The sequence below is a fragment of the Pinus tabuliformis genome, chromosome 7 (genome assembly GCF_031772625.1).
Source record: "Pinus tabuliformis cultivar Carrire ecotype Pingquan chromosome 7, CPIR1, whole genome shotgun sequence".
Taxonomy (NCBI): domain Eukaryota; kingdom Viridiplantae; phylum Streptophyta; class Pinopsida; order Pinales; family Pinaceae; genus Pinus; species Pinus tabuliformis.
Genome location: NC_142293.1, coordinates 199,720,734 through 199,742,685, shown reverse-complemented (window position 1 = coordinate 199,742,685; position 21,952 = coordinate 199,720,734). Strand labels below are relative to the sequence as shown.

At 40.5% G+C, this 21,952-nt stretch overlaps 1 protein-coding gene across 3 annotated transcripts in view; it reads right to left on the bottom strand.

Annotated features, from left to right (window-relative positions):
• The window catches only part of LOC149246539 (uncharacterized), a 161,853-nt gene that overhangs the window by 25,631 nt on the left and 114,270 nt on the right, over positions 1 to 21,952 (bottom strand). Inside the window, exon 7 of one of the 3 annotated variants that reach the window (XM_089457965.1) lies at positions 19,183 to 19,233. The exons of the other annotated variants lie outside the window; for them this stretch is intronic. Within the exon in view, the coding sequence (XP_089314091.1) occupies positions 19,198 to 19,233 (36 nt within the window). The 3' untranslated portion in view covers positions 19,183 to 19,197. Of the gene's footprint in view, positions 1 to 19,182; positions 19,234 to 21,952 lie in introns of those variants that run through there. 3 annotated transcript variants of the gene reach the window in all.

The following is a 21,952-nucleotide window of genomic DNA, read 5'->3' as shown; positions in this document are numbered from 1 at the left end:
TAGATATGTATATTAGGTTGCTACTAAACATGTGTTAAGATACCTACATGAAACTATTAATCATGGACTAAGATACATTCTCAAACTTCTTGATGCACTAATATTGTCTGGAATGAAAATGTTGTTGAGAGGAAGAGCACGTCTAGGTGTTGCTTTAGCTTGGGGTATGCCATGATTTCTTGCATGAGATAGAAGCAAAAGTCTATTGCTTTGAGTACAACAGTGGCAAAGTACATTGTTGCCATCATGGCTAGATGTGAGGCAGTGTGGTTGAGAAATCTCTTTGATGAGTTGTTTGAGCATGTGTAGGGCATGACTGTGATATACTGCGATATTAAGAGTAGGATCCAACTTTCAAACAATCCCATGGTCCACGACAGGTTGAAGCATATTGAGATTAGATATCACTATATGTGGGATATGGTGTAAAGAGGAGTTATAAGACTCCATCAAATTTTGACTGATAAGCAGATAGTTGACATACTTACCAAGCCTTTGTCAAAAGCGAAGTTCTTAGTCTTCAGAGAGCAGCTTGGACTATGTAATGCTCCTAATTAGGAAAAACAGTGATATGCAAAGCAAAATAACACATGCAACTCAAACATTTAAACATTCAGTGAACACCTATGTAAACTCCAAAAATGACAACCAGTGAAGCCATTTTATTAAGTAATTGGAGAAATAGTACAATGGTGTGGAAGGAGTGCACCTGGGCTTGCCTCAATGGCAAACTTGACAAAACCTAGGTGATAAAATAGCAAGCCTAGATGATATAATAAGTTGCTCCAATGATGCTTTGCGCTGCCCCAGAAAACTACATTGTTTGCTAGAAAAAAATTGTTGAAAACCCCACTTCTGGTGCTCAGAAAATTCTATAAAAATAACCTTGAGCTCCTCACAAATAACCCACCAAAACCCCTAAAGGGTTTGGTCTATTTATGACCCCCGAAATTCGACCCCAAATACCATGTCCTCCTCCAACAGCTGGGAAATACGACCTGCCTACAAACTCCTAGAGAAAGCCCTCCAATCATTCCCAAAATGATGAGTTATACTACCCCAAGGTTCTCCTTATTTTTCCCGGCAAAACCCAGCTCCAAAACTCATCCCACAAACTCCCACGTGTGCCCAGTGTGTAGCTTTTGCATTAACCCTGGATGCTCCAAATCGTGCTGCCTTCAAGTAGCAATCTCCTACATCTAAACTCCTACAAAAGGTTGGTGTCCCACTGAAGCTCCTATGCCAAAATTCTCCTGGCAATTGCTACCCGGAAGACCACCGAAATGACCCAAGCGTATCCTCTCTTGCATCCTCCTGGAATACGCACTAGCTGAGTGAGTGGCTAAGCATTTTTCTCTAAATCCCTCCAACTCCTCTCCAAATTTATACAATTTGACCTCCCTAGGGTGGTACTCAGTGTTGAACAACAAAGTGACCTGGCTAAGCAGCTCAAGCAACAAGAGTAAGTTCAATTGGAAAAAGACCCAAAATGAGGTTGAGCTTCTCCTATTTATAATTTGTGTGCTTCTCTTTCCCACGTGGGCCCCTCCATCAAGCTCTTTGACCTCCCTTCCTTGGTTATTCGAATTCCTCCCTTGGGAAGTGTGTTTTTCCTTGTTCGTGTGGCCCCCACACTCCACTAACAAAATATTTCCGCCCCCCTTTTTCTCCTAATTTTTTCTCCCAAAATTTTTTTGGCTCCCATGGTCACCAAAAATGTCAAAATTGTGGAAAAATAAACTTGAGACAAATTAATTTAGGAAGGGACATTACAGTCCCCAAGCAACTTCAGCTATTGGATGCTCAAGTATGTGTTCACCCTCCCAAGTGGCATCCTCATCCAGTAAGCTCCTCTAGCGTACTAAGTACTCCCTGATAGTTTTGCTCCTCAGCTTCCTCTCCCTAGTCTCCAAAATGGCTTCCGGTTCCAGAACCAGATGTCCCTCATCATCAAGTGGAGGTAACTTCGTAGTTGTTGTCACCTGCTACCCCAACACCTTCTTGAGGCATGAGACATTAAAGACATTGTGAATCTTTCTCCCTGGGGAACACTCCAGCTTCATAGGCCACCTCCCCAACTCTCTTAGTCACCTTGTACGGCCAATAGAAACGTATTTGTAGCTTCTCGGCCCCCTTCTGCTTCAATGTAGACTAGGAATGTGATTGTAGCCGCAGAAAGACCAAATCCCCCTCCTCAAACTACCTCTTAATTTTGTGCCTATCCTGTTGATTTGGAGTAGCATCGGATGTGCTCTAGCCTTGAAAATTGGTGGAGAGGCTAAAGCACATGAGATCTCCAAGACCTAAAAATGGTTTGGGCAGATCTAACCAGTTTGGGAGATATTAAAATAATTAATATTTTTAATGGAGTGCCTAAGTCTAAACTTAGGGAAAATAAAATATCAATGTGAATTAATATAAAACTTAGTTAGAATCGTCCAAAAGTCGTGGATCAAGCCAGATCTAAACTTAGTCGTTGATTAGGGACTTAATCTCGGTAGTTGAATTGTCAATGAGAAAATTATAAGAAGAGTCTTGAGAGTCGGTTGGAAAACACACTGAGTCGATCAAGAATTCAATTTTCTGGGGCAAGGCTTGCTAAGGAAATCGAAGGAGTGATCAGAGTTGCAGCTGATGGGCAGTGAATACAATAGCAGAGAGACGGAGATAGTACCGGGAGCATCAGCACAAAAGCTGGGAGAGGGTTGATGCAGAGCCAGCCAGAGGCCACGCAGAGGCAGCCAAGAGCTGCGCAGAGCCTGGGGAGGGCCAGTGTAGGAGACCAAGAGGCTCCAGAGGTTGACGCAAAGCCCCGAGAGGCTGACGCTGGGCCAAATAGGCTAACGCTAGGCCAGACTCCAGAGAGGTTGACGCAGACCCTAGAGGCTGACGCTAGGAGATTTTGTGGGGCAGATTGGAGCTGGAGAGCTAGATAGGGTGACGCAGTCCCTATCAGGGTGACAGAGAGCAGCAGAAGTACTACAGTGTTGCTGTGGGACCGTTCCTTCGGTGACTTAGCCAGAATATCTGTCTCTGACTGAGAGGTACTACTGCCGAGGGCATTCTCTGTTGGGTGAGCCATTCCTAGCACCCATATTGTATTCTGAAACTACTTAATAATAAAACCTTCTGATAGCTGCACCAGTTTTCCCACATTAGGTTTTCTGGAGACATTAGTCCAAAAACAACAGTGTCACTTGTGCTTGTTTCTTTCAATTGATGATCTGTATGTGTTGATATTGTACTTGTATTTATTTTCAGTATTTACATGGCAAATAACTTGTTAAGTAACTGAACAAGTAGGAAGAATTAAATCAGATAGTACAAGAAGAATTTCTAACGGATAGACTTAGAAATTCCAACATATCCACATACATCTTACGTTGATTCTAGGTTGTCAATGAGTTATCCTTGAGAGCCTTAAGGATATCTTGGCTCTCTTGGATCCAATCTTTGGCCTTTGGGGCCCGACTGTCTCTAAAAGCAATGTCAACAAAAGACAAAGCATCATAACCATACACGGCATGGAAAGGTGACATAACAATTGACATGTGATGGGTGGTGTTGCAGCACTACTCGCCCAAATGTAACCACCAAATCCATGCTCTTTGTTTCTTGGTGACATACTTCCGGAGATAGCCCTCCAACCATTTGTTGACCCTCTCAATTTCACCGTCGGTCTGCGAATGGTAACTAGTGTTGGGGGTGAGTTCAGTACCCACTAATCTGAAAAGCTCCTGCCAAAATGCCCCCATGAACCAACTATCTTTGTCACTGACTATGGTCTTAGGAAGTCCATGCAAGCGAAATACCTCCCTAAAGAACAACTCGGCCACCTGTGATGTTGAATGCCATTTCGGAATGGCGAAGAAGTGAGCATATTTGGTCAACCAATCCACCACCACCACATATATACAATCTCTGCCCTACCCTGTGATAAAATCCACGGAGATACTCTCTCATTTCCCCTCAGGGATGGGAAGTGGCTGCAACAACCTAGCTGCAAGGGTCAACTCCCCCTTGTTCCTCTAACAAGCCTCACACTCCTGCACATATCTCAATACGTCCCCCTTGAGGCCTTTCCATGTGAAACGCTCTCTAATCGTCATATATGTCTTCCGGAACCCCTGGTGCCTTGATAGTGGGGAGTCATGAGCTGCATGGAGAATCCTCTCCTTCAACTGTGAACTCGACACCAAGAATATGTGCCCTTGTAGTAAATGACCTCAGCCATCACCCTATAACGCTCATCAGTGTGAATACCCTCCAAAAAATCGCATGCCCACCGGTCCTTGGAGTACTCCACCAACAACTGTGTCTTCCAATCATGACAAATGCTCATGAGTGAAAGTGTCGCGGGCCTCCTGGATAATGCATCTACTACCACATTGTGCTTGCCCTTGACATATTCAATATCGAAGTTGTAGGCTTGCACCTTGCTGGCCCACCTCTGTTGCCTATCACTGAGGCTCTATTGCCCCATAAAGTGATGAAGACTATTGTGATCAGTCTACACCCGAAATATGTTGCCCACCAGATACTGCCGGAATTTGGCCAATGCATGCATGATGGTTGGCATCTCCTTATCGTAAATAGTGTACGACCTCTCATGCAGAAGGAGTTTTCGGCTCTCAAAAGTGATGGGGTGTCCATCTTGAGACAATATTGCACCAACCCCCTCTCTTGATGCATCACACTCTAATGCGAACAGATGTGTGAAATCTAGGAGTGCCAAAACTAGGCAACTACTGATCACCTCCTTGAAGTGATCAAAGGTCAACTATGTTATGTCCATCCATGCAAAGGCCCCCTTCTTTGCCAGGTCTGTGAGGGGAGCCGCTAGCTATGAGAAGCCCTTTATGAACTTCCTGTAATAGGTGCATATGCCTACAAATCCCCTCAACTCGGTCACATTTCGGAGCTCAAACCAATCCCGGATGGCCCTGATCTTCTCCTCATGCACCCTCACTCCATCTGTGCCAATGATATGCCCCAAGTAGAGCATCTATGTCAGCCCAAACTCACACTTGGACAACTTGGCATAAAATTATTGCTCCTCTAAGATGTGCAACACCATCTCCAAGTGTTGCAAATGCTCCTCCCACGTTCGGTTGTAAATCAAGATATCATCGAAGAACACCAATACAAACTTCCGCAACTTCCCATGGAATACATGATTCATGCATGACTGAAAGGTGGCAAGTGTGTTGGTCAACCCAAAGGGCATGACCAAAAACTCAAAATGCCCATAGTGGCACCTGAAAGTCATCTTGGGGATGTCTTGATCCCTCACCCTGATCTGGTGGTACCCCGAGCGCAAATCTATCTTAGAGAAGTACTTGGCTCCTCTAAGCTCATCCATCAACTCATCAATGCACGAGATGGGGTAGCAGTTCTTCAAGGTCTTCTTGTTGAGCGCCCTATAATCAATGCACATGCGCAAAGTCCCATCCTTCTTCTTCACCAGAACAACTGATGAAGCGAAGGGACTAGAACTCGACCTAATGTGCCCCAACGCCAACAACTCCTTAATGGCACGCTCAATCTCATCCTTGTAGGCCTTAGGATGCCTATAAGGAGTGGTGATAACTGCCTGCACCCCAGGCTCCAACTCAATGGTGTGCTCAAATCCCCTGTCAAGTGGTTGCCCTGGTGGTATGTCCCTAAAAACTACTAAGTATCTGTCCAAGATGACCTGTATGTATTGGTGAGGTGGCTTGGGTTGTCCCCCAACCTCTAAAATCCTCAGCTCCATTGCCCATGGTATGTCCCCATGTCTCAATTCAGCCTCCATATTGTGCGTTGAAATTGTCTGTGGATGATATGAATGCATGCCCCGAAGAACTATCAGCTTTCCATCCAGCTTTGTGAACTCCATCTCTAGTTTCCTCTAATCAGTGGTGACCCGACCAAGGGAGTAGAACCATTGGACACCCATCACCACGTTGGTGTCTAGCACATCCACAACAAAGAAATGATCTTTCACCAAGTAGTTTCCCATGATCACTGTCAAAGCAGGGACATATCGGGTGCACTGCATAGTCCTGTCCCCCAACACTAGAACTAAGAACCCCTCGAACTCCTCTGTAGTGATGCCCCGCCTCTGAACCATCTGGGCATCAATGAAATTGTGGGTGGCCCCACTGTCTACCAAAACTGAGACACAATGTCCCTGCACTGTGCCTCGGATCCTCAAAATCAAAAATTTGGGAATTCCACACAAAGAAGCAAGGACTCCCCCAGATGATGTGAAAGGTGCTCCCCTAGGTGGTGGTGGTGGTGTTGATGCCCTCTCTGCCTGACCCTTGTTGTCTTCCCCGCCAAAATCCAACTCCACATCATCCTCCTTATCACTATCCGAGAAGATATCGATGTAGTGGGCCTTTCCCACTATTCATCGGTGGCCTAGTGCCCATGGCTCTCGACAAGTAAAACATAGTTTCCTCCTCTGGATGTCTCTCCTGGTCTCCTCATCTAACTTGCCTCGGCCTTGGGTTGCTCATGGTGGTCAGGGCCTAGTGTCACTCCCCTTTTGGGGGAAGGGAGTTCGTGATGGAATGGGTGCTCTAGTCTTGGGGATTGCCCCCTGTAAATCTCTGGCACAAGTCACAGCCTCCTGCAAGGTAGAGGGTCTTCGAGACTTCACCAATCCACGCAATGGCTCAAGTAACCCCTCTATGAATGTGTACACTCTCCTGGCATCTGACAAGTTTGGTACCATAACTGAAACCCTCAAAAACTCTTATATGCTAAGTCACCGGATTCGTCCTAAACCCCCTGCGAATCCCGAATCTAGCGAATCCGACACGATTCGGTCCGGATTCATGTCCAAATCACAGGACACGTTGTGTCCGAGGGCGTGTCGCGATTTTAGGACACGTGTCCGGTTTCCAGGACTCGCTAAGCTCAGCGCGGGAATGAAAAGGGCGTGTTTGCTCATTAAAATTGTCATTTGGCAAGTGATTTGTGCTATTGGCAAGTGATTTGTGCTGTTGGAGCAAGGAGTAAAGCATTTTGGCAGCTTCATGATCAAGTCTAGGCCCTAGTATTGATATGCTATTCATGGCAATGTTAAATTCTTAAAGTAAAAGTTAACATTCTCCTTAATCTTCATTTTCATCCTTTTACTTAAATTTTTAACATTACCATGAAATGACTCAGGATGTTTGACAGTGGTTCCGGCCTCATTGGATTTCATATGGAGAAAGTAGAATTTTAGATTTCATTCAAAATCCAGCAGACTTATCAGTTTTTCAGGGTTTTAGGATTGGGGGATTGCAATGTTTCCATTGAATTTTGTCATGTATTAGGGTATGGAACTCGTATTTAATCAAGAGCACCAAACCAAGAGCTTCTGAATATGTCGCTCCCGCTCCCGTTTTCGCTCCTGCTCCCCGCTTTCGCTCCCGCTCCCAAGTAACACTGTTCCTGATGATATGGGTTTGGACACCACTGTTGAGTTGGCATTGGCCAACATGGATCTCAATGATCCAGTGCTAGAGCCTGTTAGATTTGATGACTTAGAGGGGTCAACCTCCATACCAGCAGATGTAGAGGCGACTATGGATACAGTGGAGTAGGAGGATGTAGAGGAGAGCAGTGGGGACCATTATGATGGGGACAGTGATGCTGATTCTAATGCTGATTGATGCCTTGAGGCTTGTACACCTGTAGTTGTTTTATATTTTCTATTTCTATTTGCCATTAGCATTGCACCAACACTACCTATGTAACACATTTTGATGACTTAATGAGAAAACTACAGTTGTCAGTGTGTTTATCTTACTATCTTGTAGTTGTAAGTTGTCTTTCAGTTATGAATTATGAATCATGATTTAAATTTTTAATAGATTTATCATTTATGTGACCAGTACCACTGACATCTATTTGAATTTTGTATTACTATGCATGCTAATAGCTATAGATGGAGATCTATGTTTGAAATCAATAAATTTGTATCATTAATTAAAATTTGTGTAAGAAATATGATAATATCTAATTTTTAATATATATGTATATTTTTAAAATATATATATATATATATTTAATTAATAAAATAATATATAACGTGTCCTGTTCCGGGGGGTCAGCGTGTCTGAATCCGACACCACGAATCTTGAATCCTACGTGTCCCGAATCCCCGTGTTAGGTGACTTAGCTTATATGTAATGGTCAAGGTGGCCAGTCTGTCTAAGTTGGGTCAACTCCCTAAATTGAACCTTCGGGTCCCTCCTATCAAAACGCTCCACCACTCTTCGTGTGAAGTCATCATAAGAGATCACGCTGGCATGCCCCAACGTGGACAAGCCATGAAACCACCACTTGTGTGCTTCTCCCTCCAAGTGCAAAGTAGCCATTTTGATGGCTTCCACCTTGTCATCTGATTAAGCTAGGAATAAGTATCCAACTTCTCCACCCAAGCTCGAGTTGTGCACTTGGCAGAGCCATCATATGTGGGGAAGTACATCCTCCCAATAGTATGTTGCAACTTTGAGTTTTGTGTGCTCGGTCCTCCACTGTACCTGCCCTTCTCATTATGTTTGAGCTGGAAATAATCTCTAAATGACAAGGTTGCTATCTTCCCCCATGAATTGCCACTCCCTAAAGAAATCTCCCATGAGCATTTGGTCATTCGTCCCTCCTTGTTCACTGGGTGCTGATGGTAAAAAGGTAGGTAGCGTGGTTTTCGTTGGCCCACTAAAAGATGGTGGGTGAGTGGTTGGTGAAGGGTGGTCATACTATTGTGAGGCCCCTTAAGTCTCTCCAAATAGGAACTCACGATGAATGCTCTTGTCCCTATTCTATTGTTTGATCTCCTCCAACATCTCCTTCAACCCCTTAGCTAAATCATTTAGGGCCTTCAAGAGGCTATCAAATACTGCTTCCTTCTTACTCTTTGGCTCCCCCATATTTGCTACTACTATTGCCTTCCCACATGCCTTTGTATCAGGTGTAATCTCCAACTCCCTTTCCCTACTCATGTACCTCTGTCTCTGGTAAGTCACATTCTGCCCATCCTCCTCGTTCATAGGAAAGTTCCCCCACAGATAAGCCAAGATCGAAACTTTGATACCACTGTAATGTTCCTAATTAGGAAAAACGGTGATATGCAAAGCAAAGCAACACATGCAACACAATTTTAAACATTTAGTGAACACCCATGTAAACTCCAAAAATGACAACCAGTTGAGCCATTTTATTAAGTAATTAGAGCAATAGTACAATCGTGTGGAAGGAGCACACCTGGGCTTGCCTCAATGGCAAGCTTCCCAAAACCTAGGTGATAAAACAAAATGCCCAGATGATAGAATAAGATGCTCCAAAGATGCTCTGCGCTTCCCCAGAAAATTGCACTGTCTGTTGGAAAGAAACAGCTGAAAACCCCACTTCCGATGCTCAGAAAATTCTATAAAATTAACCTTGAGCTCCTCACAAATAACCCACCAAAACCCATAAAGGGTTTAGTCTAGTTCTGACCCTCGAAATTCGACCCCAAATACCATGTCCTCCTCCAACAGCTGGGAAATATAGCCTGCCTGCAAACTCCCAAAGAAATCCCTCCAATCACTCCCAAAATGTTGAGTTATACTGCCCCAAGGTTCTCCTTATTTCTCCCAACAAAACCCAACTCCAAAACTCATCCCACAAACTCCCACGTGTGCCTAGTGAGTAGCTTCTGCGTTGGCCCTGGATGTTGCAAATCGTGTTTCCTTCGAGCAACAATATCTTGCTCCCAAACTCCTCCAAAAGGCTGATGTCCCACTGAATCTCCTATGCCAAAATTCTCCTGGCAATTGCTACCTAGAAGACCACCGAAATGACCCAAGCGTATCCTCTCCTGCATCCTCCTAGAATACACACTAACTGAGTGAGTGGTTGAGTGTTTGTCTCTGAATCCCTCCAACTCCTATCCAAATTCGTATGGTTTGACCTCCCCAAGGTGGCACTCGAAGTCCCCCGAAGAAAGGGTGAGTTCTCCGCTTGGAAAACTCGGTGTTGAACAGCAAAGTGACCCAACTAAGCAGCTCAAGCAACAAGAGTAAGTTCAATTGGAGAAAGACCCAAAACAATGTTGAGCTTCTCCTATTTATAATTTATCTGCTTCTCTTTCCCACGTGGGCCCCTCCATCAAGCTCTTCGACCTCCCTTCCATGGCTATTCGAATTCCTCCCTTGGAAAGTGAGTTTTTCCTTGTGCATGTGGCCCCCACGCTCCACTAACAAAATATTTTGGCCTCCCTTTTTCTCCTAAGTCTTTCTCCCAAAATTTTGTGGCTCCCATGGTCACCAAAAATGTCAAAATTGTGGAAAAATAAACTTGAGACAAATTAATTTAGGAAGGGACATTATAGACTGTTGGACGTGACCCTTCTGAAAAGTGGCCACGGTTAATCAAGAACATTGAGCTATGCTCTTCCCCCTTGTTTGAGCTCCTAGGGAGAGGAATAGAGCCAAAGAGCTCCTGGGGATGAGGGAACTCTGCATATTAGGTGTGTGTGATCCCTACCCTTTGTGGTAGGTTGGGTATCTCCCATATTGTCAAAGTAGGGTGAGTGCAATCCTTGTCACTTGTGGGCCTGTGGCAAGTTGGGTATCTCCCCCTACTATCAAGTCTGGGACTTGACAATGTATACCCCAAGCGTGCATCCTACCCACACGCTAATCTTGTAGGGATTTCCAGCCATCTGGCCAATGGGTGTGGAGACTTGGGTGTGTGTGATCCTTACCACTAGTAAGTTGAGTATCTCCCCCAAGGTAGAGGATGCAGGGGTTCTACCACTTGATGCTTGAGGATCAAGGTGGGAAGATTAGTAGACAATAGGATGGTTGTGATCCTTACCTCTCATGGTAAGTAGCATCTCACCTTGTCATCAGACAATAAGATGGTTGTGATCCTTACCTCTTACAGTAAGTGGCATCTCGCCTATTGTCAAAGGATATAGGGTGGCAGATTTATCTCCCCTATGATGATTCTTCTTCTTTAGATAGAGACATCATTGTTAAACTAAGATGAAGGTCATGGAACTCGACCTGGATTGTAGGGTTTGGAGGATCTCTACCCTTGTGGTAAATTGTCCTCCCCTACCATCGATTGTAGATAATTCTTCTTTTATAAGATGAGACGAGATAAGATGAGACAAGACGAGATAGACATAATGTAGTGATGATGAGACATCTAAGATGAGATTTATGATGCAGATGAAAATTCCTCCCTAGCTAAGAGGGAGTTTTGAAATTTGGGGTAGTTATGGAATGAATTTCCCATGAGAAACCCTCCGACCCCAAAGAAAGCCCACCGTGCCCCAAAGAGAATTTATATTGGTATTAATGTGTTTGGGGTACTCCTCTTATTATTTAATATGACACAAAATTTGGGCAAGTAGCCATTAAAGAGAAATATATTTAAATATTATTTTGATTAAAGAGAAATATATTTAAATATTATTTTGAGCAAAATTTGAATTGATGATTCCCTCCAAATTAAGAAGTTGGCTTGACTCCTTTGGCAGCCATTTGATCTTGAGAAATGCTATAAAGAAGAAGATTAATCCTCATCCCAAAGTGTAATTTGCATCTCTCATATGTATATTTTAATTTTGGTGCGAAGAGGTTACAAGACGAATATCTAAGGCTCGACTTGAATTCCTTGTTGCAGTTCACATTATTTATCTGTGGAGGCTTGTATTAAATTCCAGTGGCTCGCATCTGTGGCCCACACTATAATTCTCTTCACAATGGCTCAGATTTCAATTATATTGTAGCTCACATATAATATGTGGCTCACATATAATCTGCGACTCGCATATATTTTGTATACTCTCTATGATGGTTTGCATACATTCACATTGGCTCATATGTCACTGTGGCTCGCTATTCTTTGTGTCTCATTGTTGTAATGACTCACATATCTCTGTGGCTCATACTCTAAGGCTTGCTCTATACTATGTGATGGATCTCACTCTATACTCTTACATGGATCTCACACTACACTTTGTGAAATCACTCCTATACTTTGTATCGCTCCTATGCTCTGTAGCATTGCTCCTATACTATACTTATATTGTTGAGAAATTAAGGTCAATCTTAATTATTCAATTTCTCTTAGCTATGATAGCTGCTAGAGATATTACTTCTTTAGATTTTGCTTCTTATCTATTATTATCTTCAAAAAGTTACCAAAATCAAGAAGATCAAAATACACAAGTACACAAGATATTGGCACCAAGCCACGGCAAAAACCTCTCCTAAATTCTAAGAGGAAAAACCCTTTGAACTCTTTCTTATAGAATCTTTATTGAGAATTTACATGACCGAAATATTGACTCATAAATGCCTTCAACCTCAAATGGAAATACCTCCAAACATGTACCCAAACATATTGTACATTTCTGTAGTGAATGAGCATGACATTCTGCACCAACAATCTCAAATAGGCTCTTCCAGCCTCTTTCTACCCTTGCATTTCATGAAGATCCTCCATATTTTGTGAGGACGGTGATTAGGGCTTGATTATAGGGCTTCGTGATGCAACAATAGTGATTGTCCAAAATAGGGAGAGCAGAACCCTTTGATTTCAGAGCGAAGTCATATATGAGAATAGAGTTAGGGCTCTTCTAGCCCTACGATACCTTCAATCCTTTCAACAGTAATCCTCTCCTTGCATCTGCAGCTAGAACAGCCCTTCAACCCAACCATATAGTTATGAAAATGTGAAGCCCTAGTCCACATCAAAGTGTCGTAAGGGAGAGCAGACTTAATGGTATCTTCGCATGAGGGAACAGACTTCCTCACTTGCTGCAGCTACCCTTCCTTCCTTCGACCTTGTTACTGTTGCTCCTCTTCGTGAGTGAGTGTGAGTGAATGCGTTTTGAGGAGGAGCCAAACGTAGCCTATATATAGGCTTACCCTTTCATCTATTGAGCCGACATGAGCCTAGATTAGGCTCACATGTTCTCTTAATCAAATAATTAGGTCAACGTGAGTCTAGAAGGCTTCCATAATTTTCTTTGAGGGATATCCTTGCAATAATTTTGTGGGTACATGTTGGAGTATTTCATTGATGATCTAGGACTTACATTCATTACATTTACATGAATAATAATACATGACTGTCTTCATTTTACATGACTTATCTAGGGCTCACAATTGGAGCAAAAATAATTCTTTGATACAAAAATACATCATTACAATATTTGACATAATGAAGACCGAATCTAGTTACACTATTTTCAACACTCCCTCTTAACTAGGGAGGTATTCATACATACATGGTACATGGATATTCTCAATACAATAGTTCTCATAACCAACGAGTCAGATTAGTTATCTATTTGTTCTAGCATCATTTTAACCAACATTGTTTCCATATAGCAAGGCCTTGACTAATCGCTTTATCTCTCAAATAGATTAGGGCACAATGTTGGCGAGACCAATGACTTATAAACACACTCATCATTGTCTCTCTTAGGGTCATACCCAACCAAGTGTTCTCCGAGTATGCCCTACTAGGACTATTCTCATCTTGGATTCCCAGCCCTCAAGAATATCGTTCCTCTTGCCCACTCTTGTCTTAGATGCCCTACCACATCCTCAAAGAGTGTCGGATGCCAGATGATAACTCAATTCTCCATTTCTTCTTCACTCTCAGAAGACACAAATGTAGTGTCTATCTTTCCCGCTCAAATAGGGACGACATATCAACTAGACCAAGCTTGTCTCGAAAGTACACAAGATTCTTGTTCGGAAGCGATTTCGTTAATATGTCACAGTCTGCTCATTTGTGGGAATATACTCCAGCTTCATCACTCCATCCTGCACCAGCTTCCAAATATAATGATACTTGTTATTTATGTGCTTTGTCTTCCCATGAAACACTAGGTCCTCAGACAATCTTATACAACTGGTATTATCACAATGAATAGTTGTAGGGCCAACGATCCTGCAAATAAGTCGGATAACAATTTCCTTAACCAGACCGCTTCCCGGTTGACTTCACATGCTGCCACATACTCATCTTTAGCACTACTTAAGGCAACTCTCTCTTGCTCCCTGCTCATCCAAGAGACCATTGAGGATCATAGACTGAAGCATCCTCCGGTTGTGCTTCTTCCATCCTTCTCGCTACCTCCCCAATCGGAATCAGTAAATCCTGTCAGAAGTACATCTTTTCCTTTCTCATATTTTAGGCAGTGATGTATGGTTCCACGCAAGTATCTCAGTATGTGCTTGGCTGCCACCCAATGATCATGACGAGGCTCCATCTGGAACTGACTAAGAACATTCACTGCAAAACATATATCTAGTCGAGTATTTACTAGATACATCAAGGATCCAATTAATTGCATGTACCTTGTGGGATCCACTAGACTGGATTCAGAGTTTCTCAACAGTCTTAGGTTCATGACCATCGGAGTCATCATAGGCTTGCACTCCATCATATCAAACCTTTTGAGAATTTAAATTACATACTTCCCTTGACCCAAATAAATCTCATTGGGTTCTTGCCATACTTCCAATCCCAGATAATAATGCATGGATCCTAGATCCTTCATATCAAACTCTGTAGTCAGTTGTTTCTTACATTCCTGAATATGTTCTTCTACACCAGTTAGTAAAAGATCATCTACATATAGTAAGATGATAATCGGTTCATCTTTTACCACTTTGATGTAGAGGTTGGGATCAGTCGAACTTTTGGTAAAGCCCAGACTTTGCAGATAAGCATCCATCCTGGCATACCATGCTCTAGGTGCTTGCTTGAGGCCATATAGAGCATATTTCAACCTACAAACATATCCTTCTTTACCTTTGACTTCGGAATCCCAAAGGTTGCTCAATATAGACTTCTTCATCTATGGTGCCATTCAGGAATGCAGTCTTCATGTCCATTTGATGAAATTTCCACTTCATGGATCCAGCTAGAGAGATCAGTGACCGAATGGTTGTATATCTTGTTGTAGGAGCAAAGGTTTCTTCATAGTCAATTCCTTCTTCTTGTGAGAAACCCCTAGCCACAAATCTGGCTTTGTATTTGTCTATGCTCCCATCCGCAGCATGCTTAATCTTGTAAATCCATTTCGAAGTTACCATAGATTTGTTTTCTGGTCTAGGAACAATTTCCCAAACCCCATTCTTCATTATAGATTGGTATTCCTCATTCATGGCAGACTTCCACTTAGGGTGCTTGGAAGCTTCTTCAAACATGGATGGCTCATCTTCTATCAATTTTGACATGTAGGCTTCATACCCAGAGTACCTTTTGGGTTTCTTGCTTTCTCTAAATTTTCCACTTGCATGATGTCCTTCAGCTTCTCTAAGTGTGGAGGTCAACCAATTAGGTCTCTTCCTCTTTTAAGGGATAGTGACAGGTTCGCTTGGACCATCATCTTCCTGATGAGCATTTTCTTCTTCTTTGTTGACTTCTTCCTGAAATATAGGAAGATCTTCTTCATCAGAATCAGATGAAATGTCTTTTGACCTTTTGAATGCAATATTTTCATCAAAGATTACATCTCGGCTAACCTCTATATGATGTCCTTGATGTAGATTCTGTAAGCTTTGGATGAATTACTATATCGCACAAATATTCCCTTCTTGCTTGTTGGATCCAACTTCTTCCTTTTGTCCTTGGGAATGTGGATATATACCGGACATCCAAATATTCGGAGATGATCCACAGTAGGCTTCTTCCCAGTGAAGACTTCTTCGAGTGTTTGATTATTCAGAGACTTATGGGGACTTCTATTTTGAACATAGACAATAGTCTTTGTTGCTTCCCCCCATAGGAATTTCAGTAGATCTTGGTCATGAATCATTGCTTTGACACTTTCTTCTATGGCTCTGTTCTTTCGTTCAGCTACTCCATTCTGCTCGGGATTATATGGAACTATGAGCTCCCTCTTAATCCTAGCCTCCTTGCAGAAGGCTATAATTTCCTTAGAAGTGTATTCTCCACCGTTGTCAGATCTCAAAATTTTGACTTTCCTTTTTGTGAGATTTTCCACTTCAGCTTTGAATTCTTGAATTTTTGAAAAGACTTCATCTTTGGATTTAAGAAGGTAAATCCAAGTTTTCCTAGAGTGGTCATCTATAAAGGTGACATAGTATAGATGTCCTCCAAGAGATTTGGTCATGGGACCATAGACATCAGAGTGTATGAGATCAAGTATTTCTTGAGCACGTGATGTGCTATGTCCAAATGGTTTCTTTGCAATCTTTCCCAATGCACAACCCTTGCATACACATTCAAGTTCTTCCTTAAGATTTTGGATTCCATTCACTATGGAGTTTAGGGTTGGAAGAATTTTTAAGTGTAAGTGACCCAACCTTCTCTGCCATAATTCACATGGGCTGATTTCAGTATGAATGAGTGTTTGATTTATAGGAGAGGCTAATCTGTATAATTTGCCTTCTCGGACACCAATGGTTCTAGCGTTTTCCGGACTTGAATCTTTAGCCCAAACAACTACTTTTCCATTTACAAAAGCTACTCTATCACCCTTTTCTTCTAAAGATGAAATAGAAATAAGATTTTTGCACAGACCTAAACATAGAGGATGTTGTTGAGATGAATGCTACTTCCATCATCGAGCTTCATGGAGGTAGATCCGATGCCTTCAAAGGATAGCTTTTGTTGTCACCAAGCTCCACAGAATAGGAGGACTTTCCCTTGGAGAGTGTCTTGAGTTGATGATGGTGATCGGTCATATGCCTTGAAACTCCACTGTCTATTACCCAGATGTTCTCATCTTGGAATGTGCCCGAGAGTACGGAGAATAAGCCATCAGCTTTTGTAGATCTGTCAGTTTTGGAGATTAGATAAACCAATACTTGCTTGATCTTCTGATTGATGAGGCTTAACAACCATAGCCTAATACTTGCCAATTGCTGCATGAGGGAGTTGATCTTCTTTACGCCCTTTGTTGAGCCACCCTCTGATACCATGCTGAGAAATTAAGGGCAATCTTAATTATTCAATTTCTCTTAACTATGATAGCTGCTTGCGATATTACTTCTTTAGATTCTGCTTCTTATCTATTATTATCTTCAAACAATTACCAAAAACAAGAAGATCAAATACACAAGTACACAAGATATTGGCACTGTTGTCGCACAGATTGTCACGACAACACTCAGACCGGGGGCTATCACCTAATCCCCAATCCCTTCGTTTAAGTCGTCTCCCGAGGCTAAGGGGGGTAGACCCTATGGGATAAAAGAAGACCAACTGTGGACCAGTTGGGTTGGGAGACACTGCAAGGAAGATTAACACCTGATTGATTTTAGAAATTAATGTACCAGTGCCTTATGGAGTTAATGATTAAATGATTATTGATTAAATGTTGCACAAATATGAACCTTGTAAAACAATCATTTATCAAATAGCCCAAGCAATGCAAGATATCCAGTAAATTCACAATTGCTTTAACGATGATCCAGCAATTAAACTTCAAGAAAAATCAAATGCTTTAAATGATCATAAAATTTAAACGCTGACCAGTTACCACTTTCACATAGCTAACTTCAAAATAAACATTAAGTGCGTTTAACTATAGAGAAATGGGACATAGAGACATCAAATATGAAATTTTCAATTTTTTGTTAAGCTTTTTCAAAAAAAAAAAAAAAAAATTATATTTTTTATATTTTTATAAAATTCTAAGGCAAAATAAAACAAGATTGAAATCTAAATCTAAATCTAAAACTAACACTTTACCATATATACATAAAAAAGGGGAAAATCTAAATTCTAAAAAAGAAAACTTTTTATGGCTTTTTTAATTTTTAATTTTTAACTTTTATATTTTTTATATTTTAAAATTAAAAATCAAAATAAAGCCTAAATCTATTCTAAACTAAAGTTCTAAAAATGAAAAGGAACCTTTTAATTCTTTAAACGATTTATGATTTTTTTTATTTTTTATTTTTTATGATTTTTTATTTATTAAAAAATAAAACAAAACTAAATTCTAAATAAACTAAATGAAACTCTGAAATTTCTAAACTAAACTAAATAAATATATACAATTAAAATGAAATTTACAACTAAAAAAAACTATTAAAAAAAAATCTAATTCTAAAAACTAAATAAAGATTATAAAAAAATCTACCGTAAATGAATCAAAATCTGGAATTAACATTTTATGGTTATATATATATATATATATATTGTATTAAACAAAATGAATCTAATTGTAAATGAAAATCAAACTTATAGAATTTTTTATTTCAAACCTTTTTTTTATATATTAACACATACCTACAAATAATACGCTAAGCTAAAAATCAACACATACCTACAAATAATAGGCTAAGCTAAAAATCAAAACTAAACTAATGCATAAAAGAAATTAAAAAAAAAAGGAATGCCACTAACCTAAATACGTAGAAAACACGTGCATGATTTTTTTTTTTTGGTGTTACGCAGGTTTTTCTGACGGCAAGATGGAAGAGGGCGAATGAAGCTACGCAAGGCGATGAAGAGTGAAGGTAAGGAAACTACGTTTCGATGGATACAGGTTCACTTGAAGGAAGCTGTGTGAGTTTGATTGCAGGTTGGACATCGGATGGAGAAGGGGAAAAGTAACATGCAGGAGTGAGCAGCGATGGCTTGGATCTGGCAGCACGGATTCAAGGAGAGATGCAGCAAATTGGGAAAGAGAGACTGCGTGAGAAATGGCAGAACACAGGTGAAGCGATGAGATGGGGTTTGGCTTGCAGCTTGAAATGGCAGCGTGGAGCTGAAATTTTTTTGACAATTTCGCTTGCAGAGAGACAGTACGTGCAGCTTGATGGTGGACAGAGGCTACGTAGGAGGATGGATGGCAGCGTGGACAGCGTGGAGAAAATGAATTTGCTGCCGACTACTCACTTGTAGGTTTGTGTGGTTTGAACAACAAATTGATGGATGGAGCAACGAATTGCAGGTGGGGATGATGAAGGAAGCGTGGAAATATCGCAGGCCTGGCAACGATGGCAGCTTGTGTTTGCAGTTCCAAGGGGATGGCTACAACAGCAAGGAAAAATTTCTAAATCTGCCAGAACGATAAAAACAAACTTGAAATCCTCAGAAGAATATTCGAATTCGAGAAAACAGATTTCACACATGTACTTCAGATTTTTTCAATGAAAACGCAAGTAGCAGACCTGTAGTCCAAAAACTTGATTGAAATTTTAAATCGTTCCTGCTCCAGATTGCCTAGTGGAAACCCTGAAAATTTTCCAAAATCTGTACCTGCAATGGCAAAAAATAGAACACCCAAAAATAATATATTGAAGGATTAAACCTAGAAAGAAACCCAAAAACTAGCTAATCAATTACAATATTTACAGATTTATAGGCTCTAAATAGCCAGATTTGCCAATATGCCACAGAAATATTTTTTGAATTTTAAATTTAATGTGAGGTACTTCAGAAAACCCTTCATGCATTCATAAGAAAAAATTTCAAATGATAAGCCTGGGATTAAAATTGGCTGGGCTCTTTCAGAAAATGCAATCAGGGAGTTGGCTGGTTCAGCCAAGAACTTCCCCTAACGCCCGATAAACTCAAATTTAAGGATATCCTGCACAGCTTAAATCAACCATTAACATAGAGGGAGAAAACAACAGCGAAATTCATATCAAATGGAGATACCTGCCATTATATTTCAGAAATTAAACTATCATTCAAACCCCAGAGATTAGACAAGATACCTGTGCTTAAATCAATCTTCATCAAGCTATCATCAATGGCTAAAAATAAAATTATGCAGAAAAATATAACATCTTACAACATTTCCAGAAAAGTAACACCAACAAGATTTTCAACCCCAAAGTCTTTCTCTATTGCACAAAAAATGACTACAAGAGAGCTTTCTTTAGTACAAGACTCACAGATCGAATATATCTCAAATGACCCCTAACACCCTATTTAAAGGAAAAATTTTCAACGGCTAGTTCGAGTGATCCATGTCAAACTAATCTCGATCGTCGATGAAGATCAAAATCCCTTTTAATCCCATCTGTCCAAATATTAAAATGCATTTTAATATATTAAAAAATTAAAACTTTGCATTTATTTTCTCAAAATTTTTGACTTATTATTATTTTATTCTATTTTTTTATTTTTTTATTTATTTTTTAAATTTATTTTATTTTACTTTTTATTATTTTTTGATTTTTTTTTTATTTATATCTTTTATTTTTTATTTATTTTTTATTTTTTTTGGATCCTCAAACTTAGCCCTTTGGAAAAATCACCTAGGACCTAGGACTTAGGACTTATGAGGGGATTAAAACATTTTCTAACCCTCAAGACACTTTACATCATGACTTTTACAATTTTACATCTCAAGGGGGAAATCCCATTTGACATATACCCTCATAGACCACCCAGTTCTGCGACACAACTATAATCCAGTAGATCAAGCAATTTGTAATAACCTAACCAAATAGTTAGAGTTATTTCCAAATTACTTTTACATAGACTCGACCAAGTACACTAGGATTCCCCTAAGATTCTAATAACAAAATCCATTCCGGCTTTGGGGTTAGGTTGAAGGAAAACTCTACCAATCATGGATCGGTGAAACAAAAAACCTTTCGGAACGTAGATTATCACTAGAAAATTAGGTTTGCCTAGGCAATTTACATACATGACTCAGATCTGCTAAGATTATTTACAATTTACACATGCAGACTGGGTTTACAGCATAACATAATTGGGTAGATGATGACAGTCGAATGGCACAGACACGTCAATCAAGCGCTATCCCTTTTGCGAAAAGGGGGTGTACTGCTATGGGTAGTTGACACGTAGTGGTCAACATCTGGCTCTACTTGGGGACAAGTTGCTGCATTGTAAGAATGTGAGAATCTAGAATCTGCATCCATGCAACATACAATCAAAAATAAGTAGCGTCCATTCAAAAATCATCATATAACATTAAGCACATGAAAGATATAAGCTCTTCATTTATTAACTATCTGGAAAAGTAAATCTAATTCTAAAACAGAAACGAAAATGCTGAAAAAACAAGGAGTAGGGTTAGAAATACAAAGGATGCCCCATGGCATCAGATGTGTTCAATATAGTGTATACTGAGCATTTGCTTGCTTTCAGGCAAATCTTTCCACTGCTTCTCGGATGTGCCATGTCCAATTCTGCATATGGTAGGACTTTTCCCTATCCGAAAATCAAGCTACTCGTGGTCCTCTGATGCACCAAATCTTCTTCTCATTTTCTTTTTCTTATGCTTTTTCTTTGTGGCAGACTGTATCACTGATGACGTGGAACTTTCTGCTTCAAAGCTCTCAGATGAAGTATGTAAGATATGTGTGACATGTCTTTCTTCATTCTGCATCTGCCCTGCCAAGGATGATGGATCAATCTCACAGGTGCCATGAGTTATAACTTGATCTTCTATGACTGGTGGATTAATCATGTGAGCATCAACTTGATTATTAATTTCCCTTTTATCCAGGTCACCTTCAATTATCCACTTTTCAATGGAACAAAGGACCTCATAATAAGATGGAGCTTGCTGTAACAAATAAGGAGGCTCCTGATCTATTGACGTTCCCTGGTTTCTTTCATCCTATGACAGTTGTTGAAATTTCTGAACTTGTATTGTAATGACATCCATCTCACTGGAGTGTTCACTTGGCATGGTCTTCCTCCATGGTCAATAACTTATTTTGCATAATATTAATTTCTCTATCATGATTAGCTTTCATGGTCATCATATTTTCCTCTAAGCCTAATAACTTGCTTTGCATAAAACTAATTTCTGTGTCATGATTAGTTTTCATGGCCTCAATTTCCTTAGCATGCTGATTTTGCATGATCTCCATCTCCTTATTACGTTTTTCCAGGTGGGTGCATGAAGTTCACATCATTGGCGTAATTAGTTTGATTGATCTCCATATTTTTTACCAGCCACATTAGTTCTTGTATAATTTGCTTCTGATCT